The 20,209-nt window shown below is 43.0% G+C and overlaps 2 protein-coding genes across 2 annotated transcripts in view; one reads left to right on the top strand and one right to left on the bottom strand.

The window, feature by feature from the left end:
* LOC139364920 (acyl-coenzyme A thioesterase 1-like) overlaps positions 1–20,209 on the top strand; it is an 85,916-nt gene that overhangs the window by 51,057 nt on the left and 14,650 nt on the right. The window lies entirely within an intron of this gene.
* LOC139364919 (netrin-1-like) overlaps positions 16,451–20,209 on the bottom strand; it is a 43,059-nt gene continuing 39,300 nt past the window's right edge. The window contains exon 7 of the mRNA XM_071102144.1: positions 16,451–17,419. Coding sequence (XP_070958245.1) covers positions 17,100–17,419 — 320 coding nt within the window. The 3' untranslated portion in view covers positions 16,451–17,099. The remainder of the gene's footprint in view (positions 17,420–20,209) is intronic.

Below are 20,209 nucleotides of genomic sequence, written 5' to 3'. Positions count from 1 at the left end.
CAACAACAACTGCCCGAGTTACACCAGGAATGCACAATCCCTCCATCAGTTCTCAGACTGTCCGCAATAGGCCGAGAGAGGCTGGACTGAGGGCTTGTAGGCCTGTTGTATAAGGCAGGTCCTCACCAGACATCACCAGCAACAACATTGCCTATGGGCACAAACCCACCGTCACTGGACCAGACAGGACTGGCAAAAAGTACTCTTCACTGACGAGTCAAGGTTTTGTCTCACCAGGAGTGATGGTCGGATTTGTGTTTATCTCTCGAAGGAATGAGCATTACACCGAGTCCTGTACTCTGGAGGGAGATCGATTTGGAGGTGGAGGGTCCGTCATGGTCTGGGGCGGTGTGTCACAGCATTATCGGACTGAGCTTGTTGTCATTGCAGGCAATCTCAACGCTGTGCGTTACAGGGAAGACATCCTCCTCCCTCATGTGGTACCCTTCCTGCAGGCTCATCCTGACATGACCCTCCAGCATGACAATGCCACCAGCCATACAGTTTGTTCTGTGCGTGATTTCCTGCAAGACAGGAATGTCAGTGTTCTGCCATGGCCAGCGAAGAGCCCGGATCTCAATCCGATTGAGCACATCTGGGACCTGTTGGGTCGGAGGATTGGCTAAGGCCATTCCCCCCAGAAATGTCCGGGAACTTGCAGGTGCCTTGGTGGAAGAGTTGGGTAACATTCACAGCAAGAACTGGCAAATCTGGTGCAGTCCATGAGGAGGAGATGCACTGCAGTACTTAATGTAGCTGGTGGCCACACCAGATACTGACTGTTAGTTTTGATTTTGACCCCTCCCCCCTTGTTCAGGGACACATTATTCAATTTCTGTGGAACTTGTTCAGTTTATATCTCAGTTGTTAACTTTTATGTTCATACAAATATTTACACATGTTAAGTTTGCTGAAAATAAACGCAGTTGACAGTGAGAGGACGTTTTATTTTTTTACTGAGTTTATATTCACACTGCCTTAATACTTCAGGAACACATGAAACATGTTTATTTTTACTAGTAAATACAACAAAAATATTACTCTTATGGCTCTATTTTAACAAACCTAAAGCAATGGTAAATATAAGCGCAAGAGTTAACTCTAGGTTCAGGGGTGTGTCAGATTTATTTTGGCACACTTGCTGGCGTTGGTGCAAAAGGGCTGGGTTTTGATGAATAAACAAGTTGTGGGTGTGTGTAGGCTTGGCCCCTCACTGGCCAATCAGAACGTGTTCCATGCTCGAAATATTTGGTTGCTTCAAATTGTGTATTTACAGTCTTATGTATAGTCTTGAAATCAACTCCAATTCTAATGTTACTCTGTTATAGTTAAATGGCTTACAGAAACAAATAACAACATTTAGACATATCTTTGCTAAATATGTTAACTAGCATTCCACATTGTTCTAAGTAATTGCATGGCTTCAAAAGCATTCAAACTGATATAGGGGCTAAGCCTACTGTAAATTGTATTATGGCTGAGCATGGACATACCAAACATTGTCAATAAGCAAGATTCAATTATTGATAAGGCCTGAAAAGTGAACTAATAATTCAAACGAAATTCTTAACAAAAACGAAGCAACTGTCACGCTGTATAATGATAGGAGACAGGTGCAGGAATACATAATCGTTTTTTTTTTATTTCTACACCCAAAATAAAGTACGTCATGACAATGACCAAGCCCAAAACAAACACGTGAGTGTGTATATTATATATATATATACACACACACACACACACACACACAGTTGAAGTCGGAAGTTTACATACACCTTAGCCAAATACATTTAAACTCTGTTTCACAATTCCTGACATTTAACCCTAGTAAAAATTACCTGTCTTTGGTCAGTTAGGATCATCACTTTATTTTAAGAATGTGAAAAGTCAGAATAATAGTAGAGAGAATGATTTATTTAAGCTTTTATTTCTTTCATCACATTCACAGTGGGTCAGAAATGTACATATACTAATTGAGTGTGTGGTAGCATTGCCTTTAAATTTAAACTTAGGTCAAATGTTTCAGATAGCCTTCCACAATAAGTTGGGTAAATTTTGTCCCATTCCTCCTGGCAGAGCTAGTGTAACTGAGTCAGGTTTGTAGGCCTCCTTGCTCGCACATGCTTTTTCAGTTCTGCCCACAAATGTTCTATAGGATTGAGGTCAGGGCTTTGCGATGGCCACTCCAATACCTTGACTTTGTTGTCCTTAAGCCATTTTGCCACAAATTTGGAAGTATGCTTGGGATCATCGTCAATTTGGAAGCCCCATTTGCGACCAAGCTTTAACTTCCTGACTGATGTCTTGTGGATATATTGGAATAACATCTCATCATTTTCCTCATGATGCCATCTATTTTGTGAAGTGCACCAGTCCCTCCTGCACCAAAGCACCCCCACAACATGATGCTGCCACTCCCGTGCTTCACAGTTGGGATGGTGTTCTTCGGCTTGCAATCCTCCCCCTTTTTCCTCCAAACATAACGATGGTCATTATGGCCAAACAGTTATATTTTTGTTTCATCAGACCAGAGGACATTTCTCCAAAATGTATGATCTTTGTCCCCATGTGCAGTTACAAACCGTAGTCTGGCTTTTTTTTAATGGCGGTTTTGGAGCAGTGGCTTCTTCCTTGCTGAGCGGCCTTTCAGGTTATGTCGATATAGGACTCATTTTACTGTGGATATAGATACTTTGTACCTGTTTCCTCCAGTATCTTCACAAGGTCCTTTGCTGTTGTTCTGGGATTGATTTGCACTTTTCACACCAAAGTACGTTCATCTCTAGGAGACAGAACGCGTCTCCTTCCTGAGCGGTATGATGACTGCGTGGTCCCACAGTGTTTATACTTGTGTACTGTTGTTTGTACAGATGAACGTGGTACCTTCAGGCGTTTGGAAATTGCTCCCAAGGATGAACCAGTCTTGGCTGATTTCTTTTGATTTTCCCATGACGTCAAGCAAGAGGCACGGAGTTTGAAGGTAGGCCTTGAAATACATCCACAGGTACACCTCCAATTGACTCAAATGTTGTTAATTAGCCTATCAGAAGCTTCTAAAGCCATGACATCCTTTTCTGGAATTTTCCAAGCTGTTTAAAACTTAGTGTATGTAAACTTCTGACCCACTGGAATTGTGATACAGTGAATTAAGTGAAATAATCTGTCTGTAAACAATTGTTGGATAAATTACTTTTGTCATGCACAAAGTAGATGTCCTAACCGACATGCCAAACCTATAGTTTGTTAACAAGAAATGTGTGGAGTGGTTGAAGAACGAGTTAATGACTCTAACCTAAGTGTATGTAAACTTCCGACTTCAACTGTGTGTGTATGTATGTATGTATATGTATATATATATATATATATATATATATATATATATATATATATATATATATATATATATATATATAAAACAAAAGAGCGAGGTGTAAACCTCTAAATAATACACGGGACGAGACCCGTAATACCAAGTGCGCAATAACACATTGCACGAAAACCGATACAACAGATACTCACAAGACCAACGGACATGGGACAATTATCGACAAAGACAATAGGGAACTGAGGGCACATATATATACACATACTAATCAGGGGGAATGGGAACCAGGAGTGTGTAATAAGACAAGATAGTCCCGGGTTGGTGGTAATGAATCCAGTAGAAGGCCGGTGACTTAGACCTCCTGAGCTGGTGAACGGAATGAGCAGCAGGACCAGGGATCGTGACAGCAACAACTTGTTTTAATAACTCTTAGAACTACCCATCCCGGATCCGGGAGAATTGTCATCAACTACACTAATTAGCATAGCGCAACGGTCAAAAAAATATTACTAGAAAGTATTCATATTCATGAAATCACAAGTGAAATATAGTGAAACACAGCTTAGCCTTTTGTTAATCACCCTGTCATCTCAGATTTTGAAATTATGCTTTACAGCCAAAGCAAGACAAGTAAGTGTAAGTTTATCGATAGCCTAGCATAGCATTATGTCCAGCTAGCAGCAGGAAGCTTGGTCACGAAAATCAGAAAAGCAATCAAATTAACCTTTTACATTTGATGATCTTCAGATGTTTTCACTGACGAGACTCCCAGTTAGACAGCAAATGTTCCTTTTGTTCCATAAAGATTATTTTTATACCCACAATTCCTCCGTTTGCTTGTCACGTTATGTTCAGAAATCCACCGGAAATAGCGGTCACGACAACGCCCCCCCAAAAATCTAATTATATCCATAATATCGTCAGAAACATAGCAAACGTTTTTATAATCAATCCTCAAGATGTTTTTCAAATATCTATTCTATAGTATATCAACCGGGACAATTGGCTTTTCAGTAGGAGTGAGAGGAAAAATGACTACCTCTGTCTTTTACGCAAGAATCACTCTGAGAGCCCTCAGCTGGCCACTTACCCATTGTAGTCATTTCCACTCATTCTTCAACATAAAGGCGTGAAACTACGTCACAATGCTGTAGACACCTTAGGGAATAAGTAGAAAAGGGAATATGTTTGATATCCCTTTCAGTGGCCAATAGGGGTGCATAGGAAGACAATGGTTTCAAAACATGAGTCACTTCCTGATTGGATTTTTCTTAGGCTTTTGCCTGCAATATCAGTTCTGTTATACTCACAGACAATATTTTGACTGTTTTGGAAACTTTAGAGTGTTTTCTATCCTAAGCTGTCAATTATATGCATATTCTAGCATCTGGTCCTGAGAAATAGGCGGTTTACTTTGGGAACGTTATTTTTCCAAAAATGAAAATAGTGCCCCCTAGTTTCAAGAGGTTTTAAATAGGCTATGTCGCACTTACAGGCACCATAGTTTCTCCCCATGTGCATATAATGTTAAAACATTGCAAACTGTGGATGGTTTACGCACATCCAAACTTTTCACAGTAGCTGGACACAGATCCAATATAAATAGAAAGGGAGAATGTCCACTCACCATTACACTGCTCCCAAATAGGCCTGTGTTTTATGAACATAATCGGAATCATTTTGCAGATCAGAAAGCATTCACACATCTCCAGAAGTTGCATTGCAAGCGAGCCACAGATATTGTCACCATAATACCAGTATGGTGAATAAAATGTAATGATATCATAAAATCGGCAGTTTAAAAAAGACACGCATTGCTGTTGAACCAGCCTTCGTTATAGTAGGTCTAAGGGACGTCTTGGGTTTGAACATATGAAACGGAAAACAAGACAATTGTAACAGGTTACAGATAAATTCTTAATACCAGGTTCACCGGTGAACGTAAACTTTATTAAACTAGGCAAGTCAGTTAAGAACAGATTCTTATTTACAATAACGGCCTACCGGGGAACAGTGGGTTAATGGCCTTGTTCAGAACATTGAATTATATCTTGTCAGGTCTGGGATTCGATCCAGCAACTTTTCAGTTACTGGGCAAATGCTCTAACCACTAAGCTACCTGCCTCCCCAGGTTCTCATCTCTCATTTCATGATGGGCATGGACACGTAGCCTACATCATGGAGGGGGATTTACGCACATGCATGGCTAAAATAATGAGGGCCTGCCTACTGTGCATAGATATAAAGGGAATGTCAGCTCACTGTTTTACTCCTCTCAAACTTGATATTTTAATAAAGCTTTGGTGATAAATATGTATTTCCAAGCTGTATCAGGAGCCAAACCATTTATTCACAGTCTTGACTACTTCGCTATTGCATTGGGCAGACAAAAAAAGCATTAATTGAGAGCAGGGGAGGCCATGCTTGGTTTTAATCAAATAAAACAAAATGGGGAATATACAGGCACCAAAAGCACATTGAACTACTGTTGTTCAATGCGAATATGTGCAGTGTGCATCACGGCTGGATAGGCTGCGTTTCCGCTGTCAAAATTCATGCCATAACCAACTGCGTTGGTAACTAGTAAGTTAAATAAAGGTTCAATTACATTATTATTATTTTTTCTTTTAAATAAAACCAGCTTTTGGTTGGTCTTAAATATTCCCATCAGCGCTGCCTGATATTTGACTGTGGATCATGTTTTTAGGGACCTTATTTCCACCCCGCCTAACTGAGCCCAAGAGAGCTGATATAAGAGAGCTGATATAAGTAAACTGCCGAACCTGGTGTTCGGGCTGGAAAATGCCAGTGCGCCAGTTTTTACGTGACAAAATTACAAACTAATATGCATTTGACACTATCGCTGCCTTAACGGCAGCAAAAATAGATCCCTTAAAGTGCACACATACAGTATCAACTTTTAAAAAATGAATTCACAAATCTGCCAACCAGACAGATCAAAGTTTCTGGTGCCCTGGTAGTCTAAGGTAATTTTCCAAAGACGTGTTTGTTGTGCTCTCAGTAAAGGCAGGGGGCTGGAATTGGCCTTCCCCGTGGCTAAGCCTGTCTGACCCAAGCTTTCCTTCTCTGATCCCGTGGAAGATTGCCATCTTAGGTGTTTTTGATGTTGTATTGATGCTTGGCTTTTGATGTCAATGCTGTTTTGATGCCGATGCTGAACTTGTATTGGAAGTTGGATTAGAGTTGATGTCCAAAGTGGAGGAGTCTGTTCCTCTTTGATCCTGACTGCTGATGTGTCACCAAGCTAACTCTTCAGCTAAAAGGTTTAAGGCCTACCGTCGCCACAGAGCTCTGCACTCTTTACTCTATTTCTAAGATAAATCTCTCTTTTACATGAACAATCAATGCAGTACCTGATGCTCTATTCGTTACAGGGACTATGAGGCAGTCTAATAGTAAAGGAGACTGATTTCCTAGTTCTCCATCGGTTCTGCAGTTACAGTTATGTTCCTTTGTGACTGTTTGATGTCTTCCTGTATTAATCCGACAACCCAAAGACCTGATTTATTAGCATCCTATGAGCAGTTTGCTTTGACTGTGCTTTTAGTAGGAAGGAACTACAGGCAGAGAGTAATGGCAAAACCAGACCCATGCCCCTAAACATACTGCAGCATGGTAAGAGTTTTCTTGGTACAGTTTCTAACATTTTCATTGTATAGTGATTCAATGTGTACAAGTTAATTCTCCACACAGACCATCTTTCCAGATGCTGAGACTGATATCTTCAGCAGTGTCTCAACAATATGTATTGTGACACATTTACTTTATGGAAATCGTAGGGCAGCACTTTTGGAGGCTTACAAGCATGCTAGAAGCACTGAGCATATCAAGTCACCCTGACAATATAAGGTTGTCTACCTCGCTCTCACTAAATGTATGCCATGAATCAACTTCACTATCATCTTCAGGCCTTTCACACCATATATACCCAGAGTTGTACAGTGGTTTCTCTTGGCTCCTCGGTGGGGCAACAGCAAAAGGGAAAAAGTGATTGTGAAATGTGGGAGCGAGTGTATTTGGCAGAGCTCGGCTTGTTTGCTCAGTAAACCCCAGGCCTGTGTTTTGCTGAGGGAAATGCCCACATTGTTGGGCCTGGAGACCGTGGTTACAGGCCACCATGGGGCCCAGCCAGGCAGGTCTGGATGAAGGTCAGCTAATATAGCAGTTAATTCCACTTCCTGGTCCCCATGACACCAAGTGAGGGTTTATTTGAAGATCCCAGACCCCAAAGTCACTGTGCACTTTGTTGAGTCCATGAGTATTTTTCGCCTGAGCCAACACTTGCGGATATTAATGTATTCTGATGAAGAGAGGGGGAAAGAGGGGGATTCTGGGCCAGGAACATTCCAATTTCACCCACTATTTCCTGACCCTCTTCTCTGTTTTATTTCGGAATGGTCACAGCAGAAAAGTTTAGAAAAGTCAATGTAATTTTCACGTCAATCAGGTGTCCAAAATAGTGGCAAAAAATTGTTGATAGTTTCTTCCTTGCTTTGTTTGGTCTCTTGGATAGTCTATTTAAACGGTGGAAGACGAGAACAGCGGTTTACTGTGAGGCAGCTGAAAGGCTTTCCTAGTTGAGCAGATCCTTTCACCACCATTGACATGTTATTCCACTCATACCTACTTTGGCCCTGACAGTGTGTGTGAATAGACATTAAAAGAGCTAGTTTATGAGCTGATTGTCTTACCCATAATTCACCTCAGGCCTCTGAGAATGGTGAGGGGGGGGCTGAAAAATATTGTATACACCATCCAAAAGCCAAGTGGCTTAATCCTGTATGGAAATGGTCATGAGAAGAAAGAAAACCAACCCTCTCTATGTGCTCTTGGGCACCCAGGCAGGAATGTAGGCCTCTAGTGGGGCTTCTCCAAGATGCATGAGAAAAGCCTTTGTGCTCCAATCTAGTAAGCCAGAAATACAGCTTTTGAACCATAGGCGTTGAAAGAAAGAGAGAAATAAAGAGGGAGATGGGGGAGAGAGTGATTAAGTGAGTGAAGGGGGGTCTGAGGGTGTTCGTGTCAAATGCTGAGGATGTAACACGTTTGGAATCCAAGAGGCTATGTGTGTGTGTGTGTGTGTGTGCGTGTGTGTGTGTGTGTGTTTGTGTGTTTGTGTGTGTGAGGGATGACATCAAGTGCTTCTTTGAGGCCTCCCTTGATTTAGACTCCATTAAGGTGCTTCGTTCTCTGTTTCATGGAGTCCCATTCTCCCATGCTTAAGCCTCACTGTGAATGAAGGGTGTGAACGATTGAGGGATGGAAGAGGGCCTGGAAAATAGAAACTGGAAAGGTTGTGTATGTGTATTATTTCTAAACTATTGACTGGTGAATAGACTCGTATTACTGTATTGTAGAATTGGAGGCCTGGGCACTGTGTCGCAGCATCTTAACCATATTACTGTATGTGTACGTGACCTGGTGTGCAGAAGTTCATCAAGGAGACCAGACTAGCCAGTCTTATTTTATGTCTGTGAGTTGATATCTATAAAACATTTGTGTAAAATTAGTACAGTAATGTATTTGTAATGGCGTTACAGTGGATAGAAGCCATTTTACATTCCCGACCAATTCCGCTATTTTGTGTTTTTTTTTAATGTTGATCTTAACTTTCTCTGCCATCCTTTCCTATGACCGAAAACGGCTTCTGGACATCTGCACAGCGGTCACTAACCTCGATTTGGATGAAGATTTATACTTCAATGAGTCGGCAGCTCTAAACATTCTGCTTACCAGGCACTAATCCCCGGGACTCAAAGGAGGAAGTGGCGGAGAAAAAGAGGCAGGCGAGGCAGCCTCCTGACGAGATTACGTCGCCAAACAAATTCATCGCCATTAGCCTCTGTTCTTTTCATGAATGTACAGTCACTGGAGAACAAACTCCAGTGTATGGAGTGTTCCCGTCCTAATATTTATATATTTCTTAATTACATTTATATATTTCTTAATTCCATCCTTTTACTTTTAGATTTGTGTGAATTGTTAGATACTACTGCAAGGGATTCAACACTGAACCATGCATGAGTGGTACCAGCTGTTCTGGATGACTGTGTGATTTCGCTCTCCGTAGCCGATGTGAGTAAGACATTTAAACAGGTTAACATTCACAAGGCAGCAGGGCCAGATGGATTACCAGGAACGCATACTCAGAGCAGCTGGCAAATGTCTTCACTGACATTTGCAACCTCTCCCTGACCATGTCTTTAATACCTATATGTTTCAACCAGACCAACATAGTCCCTGCATGCCAAGGTAACCTGTCTAAATGACTATCACTAGTCATAGCACTCACATCTGTAGCCATGAAATTCGTTGAAAGGCTGTTCATGACTCACATCAACGCCATCATCTCAGGATGTCAGTGACCTGGCAGTGTGGCTCCAGGACAACAACCTTTCCCTCAAAGTCAGCAAGACAAAGGAGCTGATCATGGACTACAGAAAATGGATGGCTGAGCATGCCCCCATCCACATCGACCGGTTTGTAGTGGAGCAGGTTAAGAGCTTCGAGTTCCTCTGTGTCCACTTCACTAAAGAATGAGCATGGTCCACACCAATGTTCCCTCTAAGCTGTGCATGGGCGTGCAGCTCCCCTGGGACTGCCGGGCAGAATAAAAATCAGCCCATGCAGAGAAGCACGAGATTCTTCTCTCAACTTTCTAGTTTTCCCCTTTAGTTAACACTATCAAATGTTCAACTACTGTGGGAATTGACAATATTAGCCACTTTCAATGCGTACCAATACATACCGAAACAAAACGAACTATGCAAGACTTAGCATGCGAAAAAAAACTATGCAAGAGATTTTCTTGTAGGCAGAACACACCAGACTAGGATTCTATTACATTGACAGGCACAATTCTACAGACCGTTGTGACCATTGCCATATATGGATCTGTGCCATTCATTTTGAACTGGACTGTTTTTACAGAATGAGTGGTCGCAAGTAGATGTGCTTGTTTTGAGATCAAGGCGAGAGCTGCATGTAGCCATTTGTGCTCATTTGTTCATGTTATTTGCTAGTAAGTGAGTTATGAGCCCAGTTATAGCTCATTTATAGTCAGCAATGGGGAATGGTTGCTTCCAAAAAGAGCACAAACGTGTACATTTCTAGCCATCTTTGAAAAGCGAGTCAGGTAAAGAGAGTGTTTTCTGTCTTAAAGAAGCAATGTTGTATTTTGAGACAGGCTTAAATAAGCTAAGTAGCCAATAGGCAGAGGGTAGCATAATTTGTCTGATTCTCTGTAATAATGTTATGGGAATAATAATTAACTTTATTTTGTAAAGTGGTTTCTTGCATCAAACAACACATTTTCAGTCACCTCCTTGTCAGAAGGACAAGTGGATTAACAGGTTAATGCCAAGCCCTGCATATTTTTTCCAAAAGTCTCACGGAATGTAGGCCTACATTGAACACCACACATTGGCTGCTACAGTAGGCTGAATGACAGAACAGCTATTTCTATGTTAAAATATTATGGGATGCATTTTCTCCGTTGTTTTTGATGGTAGGCCACTCTGATAGGCCTACATTAGGATCAAATAGCCACAGTAGCCTACTTGGCCACTGTTAAAACTGTAACTAAGCGGGTACATCCTCAGTGTTCAAAATAAATGTGCGCTAGAAGTTGCACAGAATTTTCACAACGTTCAAGTTTACGCTCAGCAGACCTGGAATTTGCTCAGATGCCGACATTTCTTTGAGCGAACATTGGTCCACACACCCCAACACAGTTGTGAAGAAGGCATGACAACGCTTCTTCCCCCTCAAGAGGTTGAAAATATTTTTCATGGGCCCTCAGATCTTCAAAAAGTTCTACAGCTACAACATTAAGAGCATCTTGACTGACTACATCACCGTTTGGTATAGCAACTGATTGGCATCTGACCGCAAGGTGCTACAAAGGGTAGTATGTACGGCCCAGTAGCCTACTCTATACTACTCTATACCAGGCGGTGTCAGAGGAAGACCCACCCGAGTCATAGACTGTTCTCTCTGCCACCGCACGGCAAGCGGTACCAATGCACCAAGTCTGGAAACAACAGGACCTCAGGACCCTAAACAGCTTCTAACCCCAAATAATAAGCCTGCTAATTAGTTAACCAAACAGCTTCCCAGACTATCTACATTAACCCACCCTTTAGCACTAACTTTGACTCATCACATACACTGCTGATAATGCACATTATCTATCCTGTTGCCTGGTCACTTTACCCCTACCTATATGTACATAGCTATCTACCTCGATTTCCTCGTACCCCTGCACATGGTACCCTGTGTATATAACCAAGTAATCGTTATTCATTGTGTATTTATTTATTGTGTTATTATCGTTCTATTATTTTTCCGTTTTTCTCTCTGCATTGTTGGAAAGGGCCCGTAAGCATTTTATGGTTAGTCTACACCTGTTTGCTAGGCATGTAACAAATACATTTTGATTTGACATTAGTGTTCATCACCATCATAAAGCGATTGTGTCCCTATAGCAGTCTTCATACTGACTGACATGATCCTCCCCTCAGATGTTCTAAAGCAAATAACGCTTGAAAAATAAGTTTGCTGAGGAAACATTAGGTTATATTGTTCTTTATTTGGTTGGCTGTTTGGAAGGGGTTTTACGGAGTGTTAAGAAGATGTAGCGGGGGGGGGGTTCCAGAAAAAATGGGAACTGATTGCATCTACTTTTCAGAGAGAAGTGGATCAGAACCCCATGGCTCTGGTTCTACCTGATTTAAACACACCCTTTCTCTCGAATAAAATGTGGAGGCACTCTTCTAAAAAGTTAAATGAAGCCTCTGTTTCACAGAGTCACTTCCCCTCACAGAGTCACTTCCCCTCAAGAGAGGAGTAGAGCAGAGGGGGAGAAAGGAAGGGCTTTACTAGTGTCAGATTAACCATGGTGGCGCTAGAGGCCCTACTGCCTGCTGAGGGCCCTGGTTGTATTGGGTCTGAGAGTTTCTCACGACACCTCTTCTCTCCGGGCTAATCCACTCTCCAAGCCTCAGACCTCCCCTCAGCCCTTCACCATCCACCCAACCCCATAGTATTCCCGTCGATGGTTTGCATCTCAAACAGCCTCCGAATGGTGTGCAATGGTGTTAGGTGGTGTAGGTGGGAGGCTGGAGTGTGTATGTGAGTCAGAGTTGTGTGGTAGTTAATCATAACAGTGAAGTGGTGCTTCACAAGAGGTGTGAACCAGGAGAATGGGGGTGGGAATCTATTCCTGGATATGATGTGAAAAGTTCAACAGCAATGTGCTCAGACCTTATTTCTACTACCTTCTACTAATAGCAGGTGGAGGGGTCCTTTGCTTCATTTAGAACTTTGTTTTAATTTTACCTTCGAACATCACTATCTCCACAATAACAGAGAAAGGGGAAGCAGATGGTAAGTCTATGCCCCTCAAATGTTTCAGAGTGAAGCCAGGGAGCAAGGAGTGAAATAGAGATTTCAGAGTTTGAAGCATTTGAATGTCTGATTGTGACAAAAAATATGGTCTGAAGAACACGGTCCTCTGGCACTAAAACAACCGACTGGGAACTGAAAACATGGATGGTCATGTGATGGGAGGCTCCCCCATTTCCTGTCAGTGGCTGTAGACCAGTGGGGGGCATAGGGACACTGTCCAGGCCTGTCCTGTCATGCTGTTAGTTTGGTCCCTGTCAGACGTGCTGGCGGAAGCCTTTGTTTTCAGAGGAGTCTGCAGCCTGTTAACAGGGAAACAATGGCAGGAGTGTGCCTGGCCCTGGGCTGGATGTTTATGGAATGTACAGGGCTAAAGGCGGGAATCCCACCCTGCTGCAGTCTACTGGAGACTGCCTGCATGCGAGCTGAAATCATTCCTCCTCCCAATGTCACTCCACAGCCCTCTCTCTCTGCATCCTGGAGTAGAGCCATGTGTTGCTCCAGATCCTCCTGTTCTCACACTGAGAGTGAGGCTCACACACACCCAGATCCCCTTTCACCTCATTTCCCATCCCTCCCTGAATAGAGGGAGAGCACATCATAAAACAGTCTGAACTTTTTAGTCTGAAGTGAAAGAGTTGTTTTGGGTGTTCAGGACTGAACTGTGTTTTTGTGGAGGAGGCCTGGAGTTTGGATAGCAGGAACAGTCATCCTGGCAGCCAGCAAAACCAATAGAAACCAATAGCAGCACATAGAGAAAGTAGCAAGAGGCTTGTGCAACTCCAGACACATCACATCTTTTGAGTGTCTGAATGAGCATTATGAGTTTACACTCATCCATAGTGACCTCATCCTCTGTCTTTCTCTCCTCCATCTTTAAGGCTTGTTAGTTGGGATCTTTTTACGGCCATGTCGGCCAGTCATGTTATTGGTTGTGGTCCCTTTCACTAATGAAGAGCACAGCCTTTTATAAAGGGGCGGTTGGTAGAATCCTTGGGAGTATTTTGGATTGTGTTTCTCTTGAGTAGGCCTAGCCTATGACCAATCAATCCTACTGTAGTGTTGGTACAAACTCCCATAACAGACAAAAAACGAACTAAGGACTTGAGTTGGGGATGGGTCATTTGTATGATGATTAAAGCAGGGCTACTTTTGGCCATGAACACGTTGAGAATGAAGTTCAGGATGTCATCCAATGACTACAATGCCTCCACCCCACAGTTCCATCTGTGCTGCGCATTAACTAAAAGCTTAGTGATATAATCAGCTTAATATCGAGTACTTATTATCTGTGAAGGTTATAGAGTTCAGGGATCTAAAACCAATGATGATAAGGAATTGCTGAGTTAACTACTTTGTGTTGTTGTAAATGACTGGAGCTCTTGGGGGGTAATGTCTAATAAATGTTGAATACATTTACTCAGTGAACAACTCTTAGTATTGCTGTTTTCTGTAGTCACCCTCTGTGCTGACTGTACTGAAATGGCCTCTTTAACTAGGAACTTGGTGCTGTTTAGATTATTATTATATATATTTTTTCAACCTTTATTTAACTAGGTAAGTCAGTTAAGAACACATTCTTGTTTACAATGACGGCCTCCACCGGCCAAACCCGTACGACGCTGGGCCAATTGTGCGCCTCCCTATGGGACTCCCGATCACGGCCGGTTGTGATACAGCCTGGATTTGAACCAGGGTGTCTATAGTGCCTTAGACCGCTGCACCACTCTTAACGTTTCATTTAATTTTCCCAACTGTAATTCACTGTTATTGCAGGAGGAAAACAGACAGAGGCTGATGCAGTCTCATAGGGTAATGACAGACTGTGGCCTTATTGGGCCACACCATTTAGCCCACACCATAGCCCACACCATTTAGCCCATGTCAATCCCAAATGACTCACTGAAGTACAGAACTACCAATGAGACACAGATGAGATGATGAGAAACAGTTGAAAGTCCACAAGTACTTTTACAGAGCTTTATTTCAGATTTACTAGGCTGTTCAATAGCTACAGTCTTTTACTTTTTCATTACAGCCGTCTATTATCCAAAGCAAAGAGTGACCAAAAATAAAAACAGGCAAAAACAAAAGCCACATTGTTTCATGTGTCATTAAATATATTCATTTGTGATAAACATAATATATTAGTACGCATTACAGGACATTACACAAACTTTTGCAATGGACAAAGCCTAACAACATTTACAAGCCCAAGTATGAACACAAGCAACATTCATATATATTTTTGTAGCAGATATCTGGTCATGACTGAGTACCATTCTCCAAATGTGTGGAAAACTGGTCTAACTTTACACAGTGGACCCACTGACAGCTTTGATATGTGTAGAACCAGAGATGGATGCACTGGCACAAGAACATTTGAAATGGATTGCAATAAAAATGTCCATACAAATATGTTTTTTTAAAAGTGTGTGTGTATGTGTGTGAGCAGGTGTGCATCTGCTTGCATTTATGTGTGTTATGCATTTCCCAAATATGTTTGGGACTGTTTATTACAGGTTGTAGATAAGCCTCTCTCTGCTGAAATACACTCCTGGGTATGCATAACTTGTAAACAAGAGAAATCTGCCTCTTTCTCATTCATTTGTCTACCCATTTATTAAGCCTATGGTATTTAAAACTCTGGTTAATAACACATGGACATACATCTAGTAAATGTGTAACAAAAAATAGTAACAAACTATACAGCTATATAACATTTAAACAGCCGGTCACCCCTTTTGAGTACCAAGTAACGTCTTGAAAATGGAATGTCTGCTAGGTTTGAAGTGAGAATCAGATGCTGACACAGTGTGTTGATCACACAGCTTGACTCCTGTGATATTTCATCACCCCACAGGTTTTCCTTTACAACATAATGCCTGTATCTTTATACAGCATATACATACTGTACATACTGTCATCCACAATTTGGTTAGCTTAGTCAGCTAAGTAGTCAGCATGCATTTATTATTTTAACAAAACGTAGGTTCATTTTGATAGGTCTTATCAAACTACATGAGGTGATTCACTGTTGAAGACATCAGAATGCCCCCCCCCATGATCAGTCCTTTACCAGCAGAAACAGGTCAATGCTCAGTGGGATGTTCAAGCAGTACTTTGTATTTTAACAAACGTGAACAGGATAGCAAACCAAATGCATCAATCAATGACACAGAGTCAGTGGACATTAGGTTCCAGGACCAAAGGCCAAAGGCAGCACATAAACAGTGAAATGTGTGGTCTCAGGTTGAACAATCATGAATGGACATACATCAGTTCTTTAATGATGTTTCTGGAACCATACAGTATGTTAGTTTGTATCCTGCAAGGTGCCATTAAACACTGAACATATCTTATATGTTCTGAATACTGTTGAATACTAAATGACTAAACATTAAGTGCATGGTCAACTCATCTATTTTAGTTCTTCTAGTTGAGAACAGAGTGCTGTCTAAATACAAAAATATTGTATAATTATATCATGCCTACTGGTACTTTTATTTTGCTGAGGTCACAACCACACTGTCAGGATGGCAAGGAAATGTATCATTTAACAGACTCTTTCCCAATGCTAGTATCTGAGGAGCAACTTCTTCATGGTACTTTCATTTTGATTACATAGTTAGCAGTAATAATGAGGTAACAACCACATGAGGAGCTCTTAAAGAAGAAAGGTAACTGGCAATAGCTGGCTTGTTTTTGTTTCTGTTTTTTTCTCTCCCATTTTTGCAAGTATATTCCGAAACCACAGTAAAACCTAGTTTAAATGATCAATTTAACGTGTTAACACTCTTAGCAGTTTACACAGTTTATCTTGACAAGGCCTGGCAAGCAGGAGCCTCTCATTAAACATGAGAGAGATTCCCCTTAAGCCATGCCGTGCCACCTCAGCTTGCTAGAAAAAACTTTAAACAATATATATATATTTTTTTTAACACATAAATGTGAAACAGTAGATTTTTTTCTGATGTTCTGTAGACATGAACTGGAAATATAAAAATAACGGTATCATGAATAAAACAAAAAATAAGTAACTTATCTGAAATATTAGGTGCAAACTCTGCAATTCCACAACGAAACAAACCTTGAAGGACAAACAGAACAACAACTGTAAAAAGAGCTCCTTCACACGAATGTTTCTAAAACTAATATTCTCTTTTTTCTTCCACTCAAAGCAGCAGCACTCAGTCACTTCCTCTCTCTCTCTCTCTCTCTCTCTCTCTGTTCAGTTCACCTCTCCCTCTTTCCTCTCTCCCTCTGGTGTTTCCTCTTTCTTTCTCCTCCTCCTGTGTTCCTCAGACTCGAGGTGAGCCCCCTCTCTTTCTCTCCTCTCTGGCTCCTCTTAACACTTGCCCCTCTTGTCGCGCTGTTGGAACTTCCTCAGTCTCCGGCCCCACAGGTCCTTCCAGGGGATGAGCAGGCTGCCCTTGTCCGCCACCACGCCACTCTGCCCCGGGGAGTCGTCATCCGTGCCCAGCAGCAGGTACTTCCTGCCAAGCTTGATCTTGGGGCACTTGCAGGCCACGTCCTTGGCACGCACCCACAGGAGCTGGTCACCGCGTCGGATGCGTTGTTCACCTTGCTTGTAGACAGAGATGATGTTCACGGTAAACTTCCACCACTCCCCTGCCTTGTCTCCTTTGAGGACGTGCACTTGGACAGCTGGATGACCAATGAGAAGAAGGAGTGAAGGGGGAATAAGACAATGTCACAATAAAGCAAGCAACTCTTGAGTATAAGAGATCCAGTTAAAAGTAAATGTACAGTAAAACATAGATCCTCTTAATAACACACAGGGTAACTAAGCAGGGAATCCATAGCTGCCTGTGGGTTTCTGTTCCTGGGGTCCAGACTGGCCCTGGGGGTGAGCCCTCAGCTGTAAATGTCCTGTTTTACTATAGCTCCAATAACTGCTCCAATGTTTGAGTATGATTCAGGAATTGCTGACCCAGTGTGTGGATTGTTCCCCTGGTCCCTCCCCTCAGCCATGACCCCTGACCTCTCCTTGTTGTGTTGGCTAGCATGCTCCGTATTACAGCAACAGTTGCCATAGTGCTCCCCAGGATAAAGACAATGGGTGCCCGCTAGAGTACATTTGAATGAGCACCTCCCTGAGACTGGCTGTAATGTTTGACTGCTGTGGACGTATCCTTAGAAACACTTTCCTTTCCTCAACTGACAAGCCTGGAGAAAAAGAAGTGGCTGGTATACTGGGTTCAACTCAGAAAGTCCAACAGTGAAAGTGCAGCATTCAACCTTTACTAAAAAAATACCACATCTGCTTGAGGTAAAAGCTCTGAAGCAAAGCCATTCCTGTGCTTTTGATAGAATGGCCTTTCAGCTGTTAAGCAGGACGCTGCACATCTTAAGAACCCTGGGCTAGAGCAACCTGGACGTGGTAGCCATTGATCCTTTCTCCCAAGAATTTGACCCCTTAGAGCAGACAGAAATACAGCCCCCCCTTACAGCAGCTCCCCTGCATGGATTTCTCTGTCACATAAATCTACCATTACTTCATCACTCTGATTGCAAAAACGCCTCAGTCATTGCAACAAGGGGGAAACAACTGAACCCACTGGGGTAGGAGATAATCTGTGCTTGAGGTGAAGTGGTTTAGTTGGGAATGTGCTATTTACGATTGGACTAAAGTAGGGGGAAAATGAACCAACCTGAATAGTTTCCACTCACAATTGTTCGAATTGACCCAATTTGGGAAACAGTGTGTGGATGGTGTGAAATGTTTCAAACACACTAATAAATACACACACACAAAAATGCATACATGCACACGCAGACACACAAGTGCACACATACACACACGCACTTGTGTGTGGACTAATGTTAAAAAAATATAGGTGGCTGAAAATAGCACAGGAAGTATTTTTTTCTCCTTGTCTCTCTCTCTCTCTGAATGCCAACGCTCTCTATTGCGAGCCGCATCGATTGTCCCCCATAACAGCCTGGAACGTTCTAAGAGAACAGGAAGGGAGGCCCTGCTAGTGTGAGCAAATTGTACACAATTTCAGAAGAAAGGAGGCCTGTTGGGCTGAGTAGAGCACGCTCTCACAGTCCTGCCATTCATTAACAATGTGTCTCTGGGCTGGAGCCTACTCCTTCATCCAAACACATAAAGGGTGTGTGGGGTGGTGGAGTGGGCCACTATTTATCTTCCCAGCCACAGAGAGGCTTCCAGAAGAATCGGGATGTGTTCCGACCTCATGAGCTATCCGGGTTCTGCTCCCAGAGCCCCATCCAAGAGCAGCGTGAGAATCCAGCAGAGATAGCCCTCTTCTCTCTGGGTCGCTCTTACTGACCGACTGGCTAACAAGCTCCCCGGGTGAATGGACCAGACTCAGCTCTCTGCTGTCTGACACCAATGCAGAACCCTCTGTCACTCTATGGGCCGCTCAGGAAATTGGTAGTTCTCTAAGCAGATAGTAAAATACTGTTATACTGGACTGAGATTCCAGCCCAGGACGGGAGCAAAGTATGTAGCACTAATCATGGATGTTAGCTGGAAAGACCAAGCAGCTCAGTCCTCACACCTCTGCACAATGCTTCAGTCCTGCTCCTCACCCAATGAAGTCCAAAGCGCCCATGGGGCTGGTGTTGAATTGAGCTCATGAATGGAGATCTAGGAAACTAAACTTCTGTTTTTCTGTTAGCAGACAATATGGTACATCAGTACTACTTGGACCATCTTAGCAGGGTAGCACAGAGGGAGGGAGGGAGAGGAAGAGGGAGGGAGAGGAAGAGGGAGAAAGAGAGGGGTTTAATAAACACAATGGCAGCCAAGCCTCCCGCTGGGTCCCCTCTCTGAGCAGTGTGCTGGGGCTTGACCCGCACACCGCCGACAAGGGGGCTCTAATCAAATTAGAGCGTGTTTAATTTCAATACTGAGGCCCCTGTCCCATCTGGTTATCAGCTGAGTGACTGATCTGGGCCCTGCTGCCCCCAGGGTGAGCTCACAGGGACCGCTGGGTGGCGGGGCTGTGTGACCCTTCCTTTCACCGCTGGCCCTGAACGTCTGCAAAAGCTCTTTGATTCATTGTCCTCCCCGCTGGAGGTGTGTCAGCGCCGAATATAACCCTTTGTGACTGCCATCGCCGTAGCTACGGCCGCGATGGAAAACAAAAATGAATAAACACAACATATTTCTTTCTCTCCAGGTGGCAATCCGTCAGCGTCGGCCTAATTTACCACCTGTTTGCGCCCTGTGGAATGCTCCGAGCCGGCAGAGTGCACCACTGTGTTTAAACAGGGGGCCTCTTCCCGCGACCCCGGGAGGCCCGCAGCACCACTCACACAGGGGGGTCATGGCCCCAAAGAACAGAGACACTGTGAACCCCACAAAGGCCCAGGGACAGCCCTGAGAAATGAATTAGATTGAGGCAGAGGAAAAGCCCTATGAGGATTGGTCTCTTCATAAAGCCCCAGCTCAGCCAAAGGAGA

This window comes from Oncorhynchus clarkii, chromosome 13, assembly GCF_045791955.1.
Source record: "Oncorhynchus clarkii lewisi isolate Uvic-CL-2024 chromosome 13, UVic_Ocla_1.0, whole genome shotgun sequence".
NCBI lineage: Eukaryota > Metazoa > Chordata > Actinopteri > Salmoniformes > Salmonidae > Oncorhynchus > Oncorhynchus clarkii.
Note: the sequence above shows the minus strand (reverse complement) of the source record. Positions and strands in the feature narration are given on the sequence as shown.